At 28.7% G+C, this 18,991-nt stretch overlaps 3 protein-coding genes and 1 pseudogene across 5 annotated transcripts in view; 2 read left to right on the top strand and 2 right to left on the bottom strand.

Moving 5' to 3' along the window:
• The window catches only part of LOC107471779 (replication factor C subunit 3-like), a 6,126-nt pseudogene extending 956 nt beyond the window's left edge, over positions 1–5,170 (top strand).
• The window catches only part of LOC107471775 (B3 domain-containing transcription factor VRN1), a 59,204-nt gene extending 51,802 nt beyond the window's left edge, over positions 1–7,402 (bottom strand). The window contains exons 1-2 of one of the 2 annotated variants that reach the window (XM_052255007.1): positions 6,914–7,402; positions 6,287–6,770 (exon numbers count right to left, since the gene is read on the bottom strand). In XM_052255007.1, coding sequence (XP_052110967.1) covers positions 6,294–6,770; positions 6,914–6,988 — 552 coding nt within the window. In that variant the 5' untranslated portion in view covers positions 6,989–7,402 and the 3' untranslated portion in view covers positions 6,287–6,293. Of the gene's footprint in view, positions 1–5,970; positions 6,771–6,913 lie in introns of those variants that run through there. The other variant, XM_016091274.2, reaches the window with a different exon arrangement.
• Positions 1–18,991, top strand: part of LOC107471772 (replication factor C subunit 3) — a 35,014-nt gene that overhangs the window by 948 nt on the left and 15,075 nt on the right. The window contains exon 1 of one of the 2 annotated variants that reach the window (XM_052255004.1): positions 125–198. The exons of the other annotated variant lie outside the window; for it this stretch is intronic. The gene's annotated coding sequence lies outside the window, so the exon portion shown is untranslated. Of the gene's footprint in view, positions 1–124; positions 199–18,991 lie in introns of those variants that run through there. 2 annotated transcript variants of the gene reach the window in all.
• On the bottom strand, positions 7,685–10,931 carry LOC107471777 (B3 domain-containing transcription factor VRN1). The gene is made up of 6 exons (XM_016091276.3): positions 10,776–10,931; positions 9,380–9,950; positions 9,111–9,262; positions 8,736–8,985; positions 8,173–8,294; positions 7,685–8,035 (listed from the first exon to the last, which is right to left on the bottom strand). Exons 1-6 carry the CDS (start codon positions 10,878–10,880, stop codon positions 7,790–7,792), a joined length of 1,446 nt encoding a protein of 481 aa, XP_015946762.2. The 5' UTR covers positions 10,881–10,931; the 3' UTR covers positions 7,685–7,789.

Here is an 18,991-nt window from a genome sequence, read left to right as displayed (position 1 = left end):
CTCCATACAAAAAAAAGGAAGGGAAAAAAAGGAAACGCGGGCTTCCCTTTCCCGCCACTAAAGGAGAGAGATGCGCTTAAGTGCTTAACCTAACTCGTTATCGAGCCCTAAACCCCTCACTGGCGGCCGAACAGAGCACTACCCAGTGAGCAGAGGCAGGTGTCGTTTTTCTCCGTTACGCAAGCTGCTTCTTATCTGGTTTGTACCATTGCCCTCGTTTCAGCGTTTTTTTAAATGTGATTAGCGAGTCACTGGTTATTGTTAATCGTTCAATTTGCAATTTCTTCCTGTTATGTTCTTCCCTCGTTGATTTCCTTTACTGCAATTTGTGCTCTTTTGATTAAGTTCTATTAAGACGTACTGAAAATTTGTTTCTTTATTTTTAATTTTAATGTTTTTAATTTTAATTATCAGGTTAGGCTGCGTACATTACAACCTTGGTTGCGGCCCTTTCCCGGACCCTGCGTTAAACGCGGGACGCTTGTGCACCGGGTTGCCCTTTTTTTTATTTTTAATTTTAATGTTTTGGTGAATAGCCTAATTTCTCTCAACTTACGGCTTCTCTCTCTCTTTTGGTGCGAATTTTTGAAATTTTTATGTTTTTGTATTTGATCTATGCAAACCCTAAGTTTTAGAAAATGTTCACACTCCTATCTCGCCTCGCCTCTCGTCAGCTTCTCATCACTCATTACGGTGTGCTCACGGCTTTCCCTTCGCCGTTCTATCTTCACAGCACTGATGGCTGGCGCCGATAGCTCTTCCTGGCAGCTCTAATCTTGTCATTCTCTCCGGCAGTACTCTTCACGTTCCCGGACGAGTAGTTTCTCTCCTGCATGCCATTTTTTTCTTAATATTTATTTATTATGTATTTTCTGCAATTGTTTTTGTATTGTTGTTGAAATGTCTGAAGTGGTTGAAATTGTTAATTGTTGCATAAATATATTAGGCGTTGTGTTATTGAAATTGGCACAGTTGTTTGAAAACTGTTTTGGACAAAAATGAGATTTTTTCTTTAATATATATGCCACCAACCTGCCAATCCACCAAAAAACGGGGTGGATTATATCTAGCCTATTTTTCTTTGGCAAGCTGGGCTGGTCCAGCGCCCTTTCTGGCAGGGTTTGGTGGGCCGGGGCAGGGCAGGGCGCTTTGCCATCTGTACTCCTGTGTGACATGCGCATCTCTTTCTTCTTTGACTCATGGTTGAGTTTGAACACTTGAAGGCTAACAAGAGGCATAAGGCAAAGGGATGTTGTGGGTGGACAAGTACCGGCCTAAAACTCTCGACCAGGTTATGGTCCATGGCGACATCGCACAAAATCTCAAGAAATTGGTACTGTTCCTTCCTTTTTCTTTCTGCATGTAAATGTAATTTAATCAATCTGTTGCTTAAGTTTTTAATTTGTTTACTATTATTATTGTTATTCATGTGTGTTTGGATGTGTCTCCCTGTGATTACTTGTTGCAGGTTACAGAACAGGATTGACCCCATTTGCTCTTCTATGGATCACCTGGTTCTGGCGAGAAAACTCTAATAATGGCTCTTCTTCTCCGCCAAATGTTTGGGCCTGGTGCTGAAAAGGTTCTTTTCTGACCTTTTTATTTGTTTGCTTGTTTTTCGCTTTCTCATGTGCCTTATTTGTGTTAAGTGATTTGCTTTCTGAAAAAACGTAAAAGGAAATTTTGTATAACATGAGTAGTGAGTAATGTAGTTCAGTTTTGGTTTATTGTCTTGGCGCCCGCAATATGATTTGTTCTAATTTTTTTTTTTCATATACATTGTAGGTGAAGGTGGAAAACAGGACCTGGAAAGTGGATGTAAGCTTCCTTCTATTTACCAAGTCCTTCTTCCTTATTTTGCGGCTTATTAGAAATACTTCCTTATATTATGGTTGGGGAGATTTTCTCTGATAAACTTTCAAGTCCTGAAGATGCTGATATCAACATGTCACTAATATGTGATTTTAAAAGATTATAATTATTCAAAGAAAAAATATTCTGAGGCAATAATATGTAAACTATATGACTTGACTTGGAAAATAATGAATGCCTCAATGTTCCTCAAAATATTTGTGTTGATCCTTTTAACTTAAAAAGATATCCCATTCCTATAAAAGTTACTCACTGTTGTGTGTGCTTGCCACAGGGGATCACACTTGTTCAATTTTGGGTTATTTTCCCCCACATGTGGATTATGATGCATAACAGATTATGTTTGAATTATATTCCAATGGTTTACATATATAGCAATCTGAATAATTGGCAATTTGACATTTTATAAATTATTTGTTTCTATTTTAAAGTACTTGAGAATTGGTTTCAGGCTGGTAGTAGATCGATTGATCATGAGCTGACAACACTATCAAGTGCCAACCACATTGAAATGAGTCCAAGTGATGCAGGTTTTCAGGATAGATACATTGTTCAAGAAATAATCAAAGAAATGGCTAAGAATAGACCCATTGATACCAAAGGGAAGAAAGGATTTAAAGGTAACTTGGATTCTTTGTTTTTAATTTTTTACATGAGTATGGTTTCAATCAAATAGGAAGTAGGCACCTTCCAATAGTCAACTAAGTTTGGTCGGATTTTTTGCACAATTTTGTCATCGTGGTTCCTGTATTTATTCATCTTTTGAAATATTTTATCTTGGACTGTTATATTGCTGTTTGATCTGGCATTTTCTAATTGAAAGTATTCTTGTTGTCCCTTTATTTTTGGCAATGTTAAAGGGGCAACCGCTTTCCCCTGGGGTTTTTATAATTAATATATATGGACTAAAAGCTTTCGCTATGCCTTTCTTATTTTTTGTTGACAATTGCATTCTGATATTTTTGTCCCATATCAGTACTGGTGCTCAATGATGTGGACAAACTCTCTAGAGAAGCACCACATTCTCTCCGCCAAACCATGGAGAAGTACAGTGCTTATTGCAGATTGATTCTGTGTTGCAATAGTTCTTCAAGAGTCACAGAAGCTATCCGCTCTCGTTGTCTGAATGTGCGAATAAATGCACCAAGTGAAGATAAGGTCAGCACTTAATATATGCTACAGTAGCTAGGGGAAGAAAGGAAACTATCTTTTGCTTTCCAGTTTCTATAAGAAAAATATTTTTCATCATTGTGGCTCTTTGCCTTTCTCTGGTGGGGATGCACTAATTAGTAGCTTTTGTTACCTAATTTCCTATTGAAGTAGGCACAATATTATGCTGATTAAGAAAGTTGGAAAAAGGAAATATAATTGAGTATAGAATGAGTTTGCTTATCTGATAAATGCAATGTTTGATTTACAACTATCTCTATCATTACTTTGTGAAGCTTTTCTGGCATGTTCTCTACTTAGAATTTTAGATATGCTTGTTAACCACTGCTATTCAGTATTTCAGTCGAGAAAAACTCATACTATTTGTTGAAGAAAGAAAGAAAACTAAGAACTCACTCTTGTTAACCACTGATAATAATGGTATATTTTGGCTGTTTGTTTCAATATATCTGAAGCTGCTCTCACTCTTGTTTAGATTTTGAATTTTGTACAATATGATATAATATAATATGCTACTGACCAGTATCCAGTATCCACTGTATATAAGATAGTGTCAAAGGAGTACTATTATTATATTGATTATATCTTCTCTAGTTTTCTGATTTGAATATTTATCTGTACTTAATCTTTGGGAATCTCTGTGGCAGATTGTTGAAGTTTTGGAATTCATTGGTAAGAAAGAAGGGCTGCATCTTCCCCCTGGTTTTGCTAGTCGCATAGCAGAGAAATCAAATAGAAATTTAAGGAGGGCCATATTGTCTTTTGAGACTTGCCGTGTACAACAGTAAGCCTCATGGATTTCTCACCATATTGGATGCATCACCTTAATTCATCATCTCAATTCTAAGGCACAACTTAATGGCAACTGCTGCCATTAATTCTATTTCATTTTGTTGCATGTTTCTGTGTTTCTTTTAGGTATCCTTTCACTAACAAACAAGCAATTCCCCCAATGGACTGGGAGGAATATATTTCCGAAATTCCATCTGATATAATGAGGAACAGAGCCCAAAAGGTTTGCTTTATACAGAGTTTACCCTCTAGATTTTCCTCATAAATATTTTGCTAGAGCATTGAAATCACAATCAGGTCTACTGGTTTCATATTCAATAGTGTGCTCAATTTAATCTGAATTTCTTCACCTAAGTACCTTATGTGTCATGCATTACATCTCTTATCACAGTGCTTAGTCTCTCACACATATATGCCTTATAGGTTGTTTCTAGTTCGAGGAAAGGTGTATGAGCTGCTAATCAATTGCATTCCCCCAGAGATCATTTTGAAGGTAAATGCCCTCCTTTGCAAATTTTCCTCATTCCATTCTAAAACTTATATGGGAAGTATTAAGGATACTGGATGCAGAACTAGGTCTGGTTTAGCTGATCCAGAGCATATGTTGTGGTTAAATTCTATTTTACGTGACTAGTTGACTCATTGACTTCAACTTGCATCTGTTGGCTGTTCTTTCAGATGCTTCTTTATGAACTGCTGAGGAATTGGATTATGAACTAAAGCATGAAGTATGCCATTGGGCAGCATATTATGTAAGTGCTTTAATATATACTTATACAGTAGAAGATTTTGTCTGGCCGTTTTTTCCTCTATTTTGAAGTATGGAGTCTCTTATTCTTTTTTCCCTTTATTGGAACAGGAACATAGAATGCGACTTGGACAGAAGGCCATTTTTCACATAGAAGGTATTTTTCCATTGTGGTCAAAGTCAAATTGTTAGCTATATCTTGTGAGCTTGTGGGCTAACCATTGCAAATTCTTATAGACAATTTTTTTATCTATATTAGCATTTGTAATGGTCTAAATATGTGAGTAGCAATGGGGTTATACTGAAGCAACCCCATACTAAGGTATTCTTGGCCACCAGGAGTGACTTTTCAAGATATGATTATAAGCACAATTCATGTCTCTCCTGAAGCATCCAAGAATCACTTACAATCTTATATACTATGATATATGTTTGGCCTGTACAAGAATTTATTGCTGACGGTATATTTTTCTTTTTGCTCTATATGTTGACAATGGCAGCGTTTGTGGCTAAGTTCATGAGCATTTACAAATCCTTCCTGATTTCAACATTCGGCTGAAGATCTAGCGATGGTTTGCTGTTCAAGATTTTCTTTATAAAGTGATTTTATCTATGAAATTTAAAAAAATACGACAAAAAAAATAAGTGATAAGAACAAAAATTTAATTGATGTAGAGGAAGAAATCTAAGAATTTCTCTTTTAATGATATGATATGGAGAAAATAATTTACAAGGAACTGAAGGAGTAAGTTCAATTCTCATTGTCTACGTTATGTAACTTCAGTGAGTGACATGATTTGGCGATGGCCCATATAACTGAAATGATACCTCTCGGTTTCATTGTCTGTTGTTTCCCTTTCACTACACAGTGACACAGTTGAGAGTCTCTTTATTCTATCATGCAATAATTCCTAACTGAACTGGATTTATATTATTTATTTTTCAGCCAATATTTATTTTGACCATATACTTTATATTTAAATTTGGTTTAACCTCTAATTAAACCGTTTGAAGCACTAGGCCTTCTGTATTACTCGGTGGCCGGCCATCCAGTAAAATATTTGGCCCATTCAATCAAAATTTGATGCAATGAACACAACTTTGTTAGTGGAGTGACATGTGTCATCATGTCGCTATTTTAAATCACTTGTGCAACTATAGGCACACTGTCACTTGCAGATGGACCACCATTTTATATTCATGCGTATAATTCTTCCACTTCCAATTTGTTGTATCGATTTTTAGCAAATTGAAAGTGCTTCGTATCTAGTGGTTTGGGACCGAAATCTACTAGTTATCAAAAGAGGGATTCTTTGACTTGAATTTCCTTGCTTCTTGAACAACTTTACATGTACACCATAAAAATTTGCATAGAAGTTACTTGTAGCTAAGTTCAAGCTTCAAACAACACAGTAATTTTTATTCATTTCAACAAAATTTGAACACAGCCTAAGAACAATAAGATATTTATTGCATAGTTACATGAAATGCAATACGGTCTGGTATGGTACGCATATGCGTACGATACATATTTGGTGAATTTGTAACTATGATTTATGCATTTTAGCCACAAAGGATTACATTAGAATCTACGAAAATGAAAGACATACATTAGAATCTACGAAAATAAAAGGATGAATTGCTCATGAAATTACATACTATCAGGATCAGCTCTGGCACTTTGAATTGTTGGCATCTTAAGACCTGTCTCTTAAGATTGACTAGCTTCTTCATTCTTGCAACACTGCATCCAGTTTTGTTTATCAGGGCCCTTTTCTACATCTCCAGTTTTGACAGAACTCCTCAATATTTTACCTGTAGAAGGAGATGATACTTCTGGTGCTGCTTTCAGTCTTTTCCTCGGCCAGCCTCGTGGCGGCAGTTCATTCAAGATCTCAATCGAATTGTCATGGCCGATGTGATCCAAGGAAGGATAGTTTATTTCAAGGCCATAAATGATGTCAAGAATGTGTACTTTAATGTTAGAAGTTTCATTGTACACAAACGCCAGCAGATTGCCATTATCCAAAGCGTAATATGAAGCAAATTCGTTCCAACCATTTTCAAATTGAATCACACCATCATACAAAGACCAATCTATCTTCCATGCAGTGCCATCTGGAGGCTTCAGATACACTGGATTTGGAACACCATCACCATATTTCTTACTGAACTTTTCTGGTAACTTCTGCAATTCAAATGAAAGTATGAAACTAGTCTTAGTAACAAGCATAAATGAAGAAACCCTTACAAGGGAAAAATCACAAAGAGGAATGCATGCATTAAATAATATTATAAGTAAATAGGATATGAAGTGAAGAAAATGCTTACAAGGTTTCCATCTTCAAGGCTTTTTCCGAGACCAATCTTGAAGAAACGGATATCAGAGGAAATAGAGGAAGCCATGGATGTTCTTCTTGTTCACAGACACGGTCACAGTTTCCGGTAAGAAGACAAGTTAATTGAAAAAGCTAAAGAAGATGACAGCAACAGAAGAGTATTTAGGAGGTGGTGGATGATGAAGTTACCATTTTACCCACAATATGAGTTGTCTCTACTCTCATGAAAGTACTCAATGCAATACCAACTCTAACTCGATACATGACCAACTCGAACTCGCTACTTATATAAGCAGTTATATATATACACACAAAATGAGAAAAAACAACACACACCGTATAACTAGAAGTGATAAACCAAAAACTATATTTAAACTCTTAATTATAGAGGATTAAAATTCTAGTGATAGTACTTAAAAATAGTTTTATCTTTAATGTATCAATAAGGTTCTTAAATGTGGAAAAGACTCAAAAATTATTTTTAAAAAATTCTTAACTTCTCCAATTTTTATAAATTTTATTTGATAAAATAAGAAAAATTTTCTCTCAAAATAAAAAGCACGAAATTAGTAAAATAGTATTCTAAAAAAAAATCTTATAAATATTGGAATTATAATAGACATAAAATTAATTCTAATTAATTTATATTTTATTAATTTTCAATCTTTTTTATAATATACTATTTTAATGAGTTGATCGATTAGATTCATAGGTAAAAATCCATGAAAATTCTGTTTCACTTTTTTTTTATCCCTATGCAGGATACAGTAGAAGTTTGATTCAACAAAAGAAAGGTGATACATTCTTCACAAAATTAACTTGTCTAAGAATTACGAGCTCTTAGTTCTTGAAGTTATAATATATTAGTCTAGCATTGGACTCTACAGACATGAACATTAAACAGATCTTTTTTATTGATGAGCTCAAAAACACAAACATCTCCAGCTTCTAATTTATTTGCTCTAGCAAAAGAGCTCCAACCAGCCGAAATAAAGGTGTTTCTTGATGACGGATTGTAGATTATCGTAACAGGCCACAACTCCTTTCCGAACTGTAACTTTACATTCTGCTGATTCTTTTTAAAATATTTTCTGTAGAAGATAGCTGATAAGTACTGCACCACATTTCATTTTTAAATCACTATGGTTAAAAATAGTTATAAACTTACAATTTGTGAAATTAAGTATAAACTAGCACTCAAAAAGTTTGTATGGCATATTATGTTTTGTAACAGATAAGAAATAAACTTACAGGCCTTGATCTTCTTGGATCACTGTCTTTTATCTTGACCATGAAAGAGGGATTCTGTGAATTGATCTCCGTAACTTCTTTCAGGAGCTGAATCTCATGAGTCACTGATTTGGAAAATGACTCTAATATCATAACAGATTGTAAAAAAAATTAGCATGAATCTTACTTATTGGAGAGTTTGGATACAAGCTATATCTATAAGGTTGGAGACCAACAAAAATTTTATCATAAGATTAGTTTATATGACAAATTGTGATTACATTAAGGACCAAATATATAGTCACTGCAGTCATAAGCTAATTGCATTCTCAGCCAGAACTAACAATAGTTCTCTTGAGATTGGGATTCTACTGCTATAAATGTTTAGAGGAAGGAAAAAATTAGAAATTTGTAAAATGTACTCCAAGTCAAACACGAAATCAATTAATTTTTAATATAATTTTTTTTAATGAGGATAATGCTAAATTCTACTCCATTATTAAAGTTAATTACGTTTTCAATGTTGGACTGATATCTTAATTTTTTTACAGAATAACACAGCTTAAAAAAAACAATTGCCTTACCACGGCGTTGTCGACGACAAATATGAACATCAAACACCGGATCTTTTCTATTGACGAGCTTAAACAAACAAACATCTCCGGCTTGTAATTTACTAGCTCGAGCAAAAAAGTTCCAACCAGCAGACATAAAGGCATCACATGATGATGGCCTATAGATCAACTTAACAGGGAACAACTTCTTTCCAAACCTTATATTAGCATTTTGTGGATTATTTACAAAATACTTCCTGAAGAATTTAGTTGGAAAGTACTGCAGCACATCGTATTTATGTCATTATCGTTAGAAATGAGACAAAGTTTGAAAGAATGATAGCACATGGAGGTTCACATGATATATAATTTTGAACATGGATATATGTATTAACTTATACTTACACGTGGTGCTCTCATTTGAGACAGTTGTTTTATCTTGATGATGAAAGAGGGCTTTTCCCACTTGAACTTCTTAGCTTTTTTCAGAGATTCAGGTCTTGCAAGACAGGGACTAACAGAAGATTCAAAATCTTTGCTTTTTCTATTTCTTTTGCCTTGTACATGGGAAACAAAGAATCATAAGCTACCACCATAATATACAAAAAGCAGTTGCAAGTAATAACGGTTGAATCCACAAAAAAAAAAGGATGATCAAATCGTGAGACACATACCATTAGAATCTTGATTGATAGACACTGGCATCTTATGGTTTTTCTTTTCAAATTTAATACCTTCCCTGATTTGTGTGTCATTTTCCAACTGTCTACCTTTAGAAGCAGATGACACTGGTGCTCTCAGTTTTTTCCTTAATTGGCCCCGGACTCCTAGCAGTGGTTCATTCGATATTTTCTTCTGCCGTACCTCGTTAAGTCTCATGTTTTGAGTGTTGGGACTGCTATCCACATCTCTAGTTTGTTGTTCTTTTGGCCTTTCCACCGGCTCGACCCTGTGTTGTGGCGGGTGCTCTTTGATCTGATCATTGACAGGATATTTTATTTGGAGGCCACTCATGTCAGATATTTGTACTTCAATGTGAGAAGTTCCAATATTATACTCAAACCGTAACACATGGCCATCATCAAGAGAGTAATATGCAACAAACTCTTTCCAACCTTCTTTAAACAAAATTCCACCATCATGAATGATCCAATCTACTCTCCATTCAGTACCATCTGGAGGCTTAAGATACAATGGGTTTGATAGGTTAGAACCATATTTTCTAGTGAACTTTTTTGGTAACTTCTGCAGTGTTATGAATATGATGTTAATAACGATATTAACAATAAGGTGATATACATTACTATATCTTCACCAAGATGTTGACATGTATTATGTTAAATAATTTAATCAAATATGTCAAGCCATCATATAGTTACATTAAATCCCAATTCATCCTTCACCCATAATTATAAATAGTGCAATAAAATATTCCAAGCATATTAGTCCTACATTTTGTATGTAGGTAAAGATTAATCTTTCACCTATTTTAAAGGAGAGACTAATTTCAAATTTCAAAGGACTATTTTGCAACATGAAAATTAGTAGTGACCAAATCAGTAATGATAAGAATCAGAACATATGCACAATGAAAAATGATTAGTGAAAGTGTTACCTAATTATTTTTCATTAACAATAATGTAGATTTAATTGTAATTACTTTTGTAGTAAGAATACATCAGGAGTACATAAGATGTAACCACTTAACAAATATATTTTTAGGTTTTCATTTTTTTTGGTGACTTTTTAGGTTTTCATTTCATCTTATGTATTTTTTATCTATTTCTACTGCAAAATTAATTATAATTAAGCCTACATTATTGCTAATAAAAAATTATCTAGATAACAAGAAGCGATGAACAGTAACACTATTAATTTTAAAGAGCTTACTATTACTATCTTTGCAGCTAAGAAGCCATGCATGTGTGTTGTTCTACGAGAAAAGTGTTTATAAAAAAAAATCATATGCAAGGGAATAAAGAGAGAAACTATTATTGAACTTAATAATATCTCAAAAGATAAACAGTTTAAAAGAAAAAAGAGGAGATGGAAACGACGAGAAATGCTTACAAAGTTTTCATCTTGAAGAGTTTTTCCGAGGATAACCTTAAAGAAACGGATCACAGGAGAATTAGAAGGAGAATAGTCGTTTTGTTGATAGTTAGAGGAAGCCATAGCAACGGATGATGAATGGATTTGACTGTTATTGAGGTTCACAGTCTTCACACCGCTGCTGGTTAAATAACTTTATTTTAGGATAATAATTAAATTACAAAAATAACAAGTGGGTACTAAAATTAGTTATATATATTTTAATTTATTTTATGTATTATATATTTTTAGATAATTTTAATATATATTTAATATAGTTTAATAAATTAAAAGGATCAAGTTAGGGTAGAGATTCATTCATAATTGATAGCAGAGTTATATAACGATAATGGATAATGGTACTACTGAACAAACAAAAAAAATAGTTAGAATTTATCTTGTAATTTATTTTTTTTATCAAATATTTTCAAAATGGTAATATGAAACACTATTAGACAAATTAAACAAAAGGAGAAGGTGTATATGAAAAAAAAAAAACAAAATAGAGGCATAATGAAGTGGTATAAATATTTATTAACATACAAAGTGATATTAAATTTTTTAATTTTAATAAGTATAAATAAATTTAAATTTTTTTTTTAAATATTTTAAAAAATACTCATAACTTTTAAAGGTTACAAACTCACTCATATAAACTTTTTTATTTACCAAATATAAAATAATCTGTTTAAAAAAATTTTATCAAATCAAGTCTTGATGTGTTTGATAATAGATTATTACTAATAAAAATATCGAGAAAGACAGACAAAGGTGCTAAATAATTAAATCAAGAACATTTAAGAATAATATACTAGAATATTAAAAAAAATTAAAATCAAATTGAATTGAAATTAGAAACTAAGTTGCATCCTAATTAGAAGGTGGTAGAAACTACAAGAATCAAATTGTTTTCCGTGCAAGACAACACAACATTCATGAGGAACGAATAATCATGAATTTAAAATTTTAAGTTGGACTAAATTTGAATAAGAAATTTGATTAGTCAAAATTTTTTAGCCCATATAATTTATGGTCAGTCCGATCGGTTAAATGGGCTGATCCGTTTATCATTTTATTTAATTTTTTGAAAAATATTTTGACAAACAATATCACTTTTAGGTCAAAAATTTTAAACAAATAGTATTTTTTTTAGTCGATGGGTCAGATTTTCGAGTTAATCGGGCTCGACCCATTTAACCTAAAATTTAAACGAACTTAATTTTTAGAGGCAAACCACACCCATTTAAATGGATAATTAGGCCGGCCCGATAGGTTTAACCCATTTTGACGGCTCTATTTGCAAGCGGCAAAAAGGATTTTTTGATATATCAAAAGTACTTTAAATGATGGTATTTTTTTATGAAAATACTAATGAAATAAATTTTGTTGATTACACTGAGGGTGAATGGGTTGAAGATATTGAAACAAAAAAAAATACTTCAAAATTTGCATTTCATCTTATTTTGGTGTAATTTCATAGTCTTCGAAAAATAATTAGTAGTAGTATTCTCGACAGTAAAAACAGAATATATAGCAACAATAAGTTAAGCAACGAAAATAGTATAGGTAAAAAGAATATATAGCAACAAATTAGTTATTGCACTTTTTAAAAATCTTGTGATTCATGGAAGATTGAAACATATTAATATTTAATTTCACATAATTAAACAATTAATGAATGAAAAAGAAATTTTAATTGAATATTGTCCTACTAAAAATTAAGTACAGTCATAGATATCTTTACAAAATTGTTAAAAACTGAGATATTTAACAAGTTGAAGGAGATGCCGAAAATGATTAATTTTGTAAACTTAGTTTAAGAAATATAATGTTAGATAATTAAATTAAGAATATTTAAAAATAGTACAAATATAATATGTTAGATATTACAACGTGCTCAAAACGGACTACACATACGATGAAAATGTGACAAAAAAAAAATAAACAATATAAATAATACAGACGCCATCAATTTTGTTATGGAAAAAAATTGATATTTTAAAGATATTTAGAATTTTGATTATGCCTAAAAAAGACGAAAAATTAATTTCAATGTATCCTTAATACATTCATTTAAAACCGTTATTTTTTTGAGTATATTATGTCAATTATTATGATTTTATTAATATTTATTTTTTTGTTTTTTGTTTTTATAAATTGCAATAAAAGGATATTATTTACACAAGAATAACAAATAAGGGCAAAAATTTAAGAAACTTACTTTTTTTTTTTGGAACGAACATAATATATCTATGATAAAAACTAAACTAAACGCAGTGATATCCCTAATAAATTGTAGAAAAAATGTATTGTTAAATTATAAACTGGAGCTTGTTATTTATTAACTTCTGACCCTTTTTAAAATTATTTTATTCATTTATGTTACCACACAAAAACAAAAAAAAAATTAAAAAACAAACGGGTCAAAATGTCATCAAGATCCGTTGTTCTTAACTTCTTATAGTAATCCTAGGTACGGTCACAAATAATAATAATAATAATAATAATAATAATAATAATTTATATACTAAATGACAAATAATATTAATGATAGAAACTTGAAAACTGATTAAAAAATTTAAAAATAAAACATGCATACTTTAAAAGTTGAAATAAATAAAATAATACTGCACAAGAAAATAATTGACCAATAATTTTAAATAAAAAAAGAAAGATAAAATAAAAAAGTTTGTTGTCTAGTGCACTAATTTATTATGGCACCTGTATTGTTGTGCAGTACTTTAACTACGCGTACACTCCATGAAGAGAATGGCACATTATAGTATTATACTCTTTCTTTTACGGTGAATTATATGATGAAAATGGTAAATTTATAGTTTTTTTTATAAAATTAAATAGTACTTGAAAAAATTAGAATTTATATTTTAAATAATAATAAAATAATAAAAAATAACTATAAAAACTAAATTTATATTTTTTATATAATTTTAATTTATATAATAAAGTTTTTTTTCATTTCATAAATATTTTTATTATTTTTACTTTTTTATTGATATACTATTCTCTTTCATTTTTCTTACTTTACATACATTTGTTTTTTTTTATTTTTTTTATTTTATATCTTATTTATTCATAAATACTTGCAACACAATTCACAATTCAAATATATATGCAGGTTTGAATTTATTCTATTCAAAATATTAACAAAAAAATATTAAAAATAATTTTTATTGATATAGAAGCAAAAATAGTATAATCTTTTTTAGAATTTATTTATCATACGTTCTAAAAACAAATATTAAGATTATAAAACAAAAAATTTTTATTGAAAATATAAAAAATTAAAAAAAATGACAAATCGATCTTTAACTTTTTGATCTGACATTTAAATTCTTAAACATTTAAAAATACAATTAAGTTTTAGATATTTTTAAATTAAAATCTAGGCACAATTCCTAGATTTAATTTGTCTCATTTTAAAAATTCTCTCACATATACATTCATATTAATCAAGTGAGCAAAATAGAAGTCACATTTAATTTTTTTGTTGGCCAAAGTGAACATAACGGATCGATATGTCCAAATTTAAAAAAATGTTAGAGATTTAAATATATTTTCAAATTTTCAAAAACTTAAATGTTTACGAATCAAAAGATTAATAACCTATTTATTTTTTTCTCATTTAAATTTTTTATGTATTTATTTTATAGTCAATAAATAAAAATATTTAAATTTTTTTATTAATAATAAACTTATCATATATCCATAAGACATATATTAACTAAATCTTTTTTTTATGGGTGAACTGATGATTTTTTTACGAATATTATATGATAAAATAAAAAAATTGAAAAAAGAAAAAAAATTGCGTTCAGAAATTTAAAATATACCTAATATTAAATATGTCTATTTTGCTTCAGATTTTGAACTATCACTTTTCTTCTCCAACTTATTTTTTTATTAACTGTGATATTCTCTGCAGAAATATATTTTTGTAGTAAAAAATATTCGCTTCTTAAGTTCACTACATCACATGCCTCAGCCAATGCATGTTTGTTGATTGGATGTTTTGTTGGTCCTATAAAAAATCTTGAGCCGTTATTTTGGTCTTGAGGAATATTGGGCTATATTAGCTAGACTTCTTCTATTTTTCTTCTGCTTTTTTTTTATGTTTTCCTTTTTTTTATTGATGGAACTGATTTTTTTTTCGCCCAGAAAAAAAAGCACAAACTAAATTATCAACTACTTTTTTTTTTAAATATTATGTTAGACAAAATTCGGCATTTACACTAGAACTTTAAAAAAATTCAAAATCAAATTAAATTAAAATTGAAAACCAAATTACACCCTAAATTAGATAGTAAAAACTATAAGAATACAAATTATTTTTCTAGTGCAAGACAACATAATATTTATAAAGAATGAAAAATCATAAATTAAAAATTTTAAATTAATGACTAAACTTAAAAATTTTAAAGCAAATTTAATTATAAAATGGAGCTTGTTATTTATTTACTTCTGACCCCTTTTTTAATTATTTTATTCATTTATGTTAACTCACAAAAAAAAAAGAATAAAAAAATACAAACGGGTCAAAATGTCATCAAAATCCGTTGTTCTTAAGTACTCCCAGATTCCAAGGTACCATCACAAATAATAATAATAATAATAATTTATAGGAAGATGTATTTATGGGAACTAACAAAAATATTGAAAAGGGGAATGCATGCTGTCGAAGTTTGAACAAGTAAAGAAGAATAATTGACGACGGAGAATCCAAGAAAGAAAAGAAAGAAAAAATAAAAATAGCGGGTCTACATGCACTGGTTTATTATGGCACCTGTATTGTTGTGCAATACTTAACTACACCAACACTCTATTAAGAGAATGGCAACAATCTTTTTAAATTTGTGCGTGAAGTAAATTGTAAAATTAGTTTTTAAAAAGATTATTTGTTTTTTAAAATAATATTTAAAAATATTTTTAATTAAATTTATTTTATAAAATTAATTTAAAATTTTTAAAAAATAAATTTAACTAAAAAAATTTTAAAACCAATTTAAAAAATAAATAACTTTTTAAAAAATTAATTTGACCATTTGCCTTTTATTTGTGTAGCTGCACACAGTATATATTTTTTTTTTACATTCCATAAATATATTTATTATCTTTACTTCTGTTGATATATACACTCTTCTCCTTTATTTGTCTTACTTCATATACATTCATTTTCTTGATTTTTATTACTCTATGTCTTATTCACTCATAAATACTTGCAACACAACTCAAATATATATGCACAACTCAAATATATATGCATGTCTGAATTTATTCTATTTAAAATATAAGCAAAGGAAAAAAATATTGAAGATAATTTTATTGATATAAAGATAAGAATGGTATAATTTTTTTTTAGAGTTATCTATCATATATTCTAAAGACACGTATTAAAATTATAAAACAAAATTTTTTTTATAAAAAATATAAAAAGTTTAAAAAAAATGATAAATTGATCTTTAATTTATTAATCCACAGATATTTAAATCTTTGAAGATTTAAAAATATATATAAGTTTTTGATTTTTTTAAAAAAATTAAACACATTGATCCTCGAGTCTAATTTGTCTCATTTTAAAAAAAAAATTACGTGTACATTTGTAACAACTAAGTCAGTATAATGAGAGTCATATTTGATTTTTCCGTTGAGTATGATAGACCCAAATGAACATGAGAGATTAATATGTAAAGTTTTGAAAAGAGTAGAGATTTAAATATATTTTTAAATTCTCAAAAATTTAAATGTTCACAGATCAAATTAAAAGGTCAATGACTTATTTATTATTTTCTCATTTAAATTTTTAATATATTTATTTTGTAGTTATTAAATAAAAATATTTAAAATTTTTTATTATTAATAAATTTATCATGTATCTTTAAAACATATATTAACTATTTTTTTTAATGGGTGACATGATGACTTTTTTTAATGAATATTATATGATAACATGAGAAAAAAAAAGTTGAAAAAAAATTGCGTTCAGAAATTTAAAATATACCTAATATTAAACTTGTCTATTTTACTTCAGTTGTTGAAGTATCACTTTTCTTCTCCAACTTATTTTTTTTTATTAACTGTGATATTCTCTGCTGAAATATTTTTTATGTAGTAAAAAAAATTCGCTTCTTAAGTTCTTTTGCTTTTATATATTTTCTAATTTTTGGCCTTCTTCTTTACTTGTGATGCTTTTAAGAATTTATAGAGCATGAAAGATATTTGATATGATTGTATTCCCATATCTTCTAATTCATTTCTTCATTTATTTAAAATCTTTTTATAGATTAAAAAGTGACCGTTGATGCTTTTTTTTGTGACTGACCGTTGATGCTTTATACCTTCATTTAGTGGATAATTCATGGACAATTCCGAGAAAGAAAAGAAAGATAAAATAAATAGGTACGTGGTGTACATGCACTAGTTTATTATGGCACCTGTATTGTTGACTTCTTGTACAATACTTAATTAACTACACCAACACCCTATGAAAAAAATGGCAACAATCTTTTCAAATTTGTTTATGGAAACTGCAAACGCATTAATTAATGATAACTTCTAAAATATATTTCCAATAAAATACAATTATGAAGAAGATATATAATAATTAAAATAAATTTACCAATTAAATTCTATAATCTAAATTTAATTCAATAAATTAGTTATTTACATGATATTTTAGACATTTAAAAGTACTTTAAATATTTTGACATAAAATTATTTAAAGAGAAAATTTTACTTTTTTTTAAATGTTAAAATAACATTCTTCTCTTTTTTATTTGTAAAATTTACATTTTTCTCTCCTTATAATTTTTAAAAAAATTTTTTTAATTCATTTAAAAAATTTTTTTGTGTTAACTAATGTTAACTTTATCCATTTTTCAAAAAAAAATAAATTATTTTTTATAAAAATATTCTTTAACAAAAATTTTATTTTTTTGTCATTAAATTTTACTTACTAAAATATCTTTTAATAATTTTTTTAAATACCCTTCAATAATTCTTTAATTATTAAATTGTGATTTTATTAAATTTTTCGTTAACAATTATAATAATATTTTACTAATAATTTTTTGATATCAATATATATTATTTTAATTTTAAATAAAAAATATTAGTAAGATTATTTTTCGATACCAGTATATATTAATTGTTATATATATATATATATATTAACAGTGGCCACATCGCGGTTAGTATAGAATTTTATGTATTAATTTAGATTAAATAATATATAATTTTAAATTATGATTAGGTATATCTTAAATAATATTAAATAATTAATTAACTTAAATAATGTTCGAAGATTTGAAGATTACATAGTTCTAATGTAATTTATAGTTTATTAAATATAAATTTAAAAGAATGACTTTTACAAAGGTGAATAATTGTTCATAGTTGTTCAATTATTAAATTAAAATAAAAAATTATGTATAATACAAATTACTTTATTAATATTCTCAGCAATAATAATGATAATAGCTTAAATGGTATTTTTAATAAAAAAAAAAATAAAAAAATCTCACAAAGAATACTTACTAGAAATATAAAAAATGAGCAAACTCATTATTATCAAGTTTTTTTTGTTTTTTTGTCAAAATTATATTCCGTCTTAACCTTGAAATCTTAGATTGTGTAACTGGAATGGAATATATTATCATTATTAATTCACTTATCCATAATGTACGACAACATCAGTGAAAATCTTCTCTTGCCAGTCTGTTATCTATCTCCTCCAGTTACATTAACATTCTCGATCGTCTTCAACCTTCTCGTTGGCACAACTCAGTCGTCATCCTATCACCGTAGGATCAACCAGTTTTCTCGTTTTTAAAACTCTTATGTCGGCATTTTGAAGTCGCCCGTCCAAAAATGTCGTTTTCCATCGCTAGCGTCTATGTTTATTGGGACATAAGTTCAAAAAGGAGACTTTGAATTGGCAGATTGGAATGGAAATATGAAATACAATAGGGTGTAATTTGAATTAACATATTATCAATTATCAATATTATATAATACCAAAATAAAAAAATGCACAGTGCGTATATATAATATCATTAATACTATATAAACTACTTTTATATTTATTTTTCCGTACGTATATAATATTTAATTAACACATTAACACATATATAATATTTTGTTAATACATATATAATATAAAACAATTTATAAATTATTTT

The sequence above is a fragment of the Arachis duranensis genome, chromosome 10 (assembly GCF_000817695.3).
Source record: "Arachis duranensis cultivar V14167 chromosome 10, aradu.V14167.gnm2.J7QH, whole genome shotgun sequence".
NCBI lineage: Eukaryota > Viridiplantae > Streptophyta > Magnoliopsida > Fabales > Fabaceae > Arachis > Arachis duranensis.
This window is presented reverse-complemented; position numbering and strand designations above follow the sequence as displayed.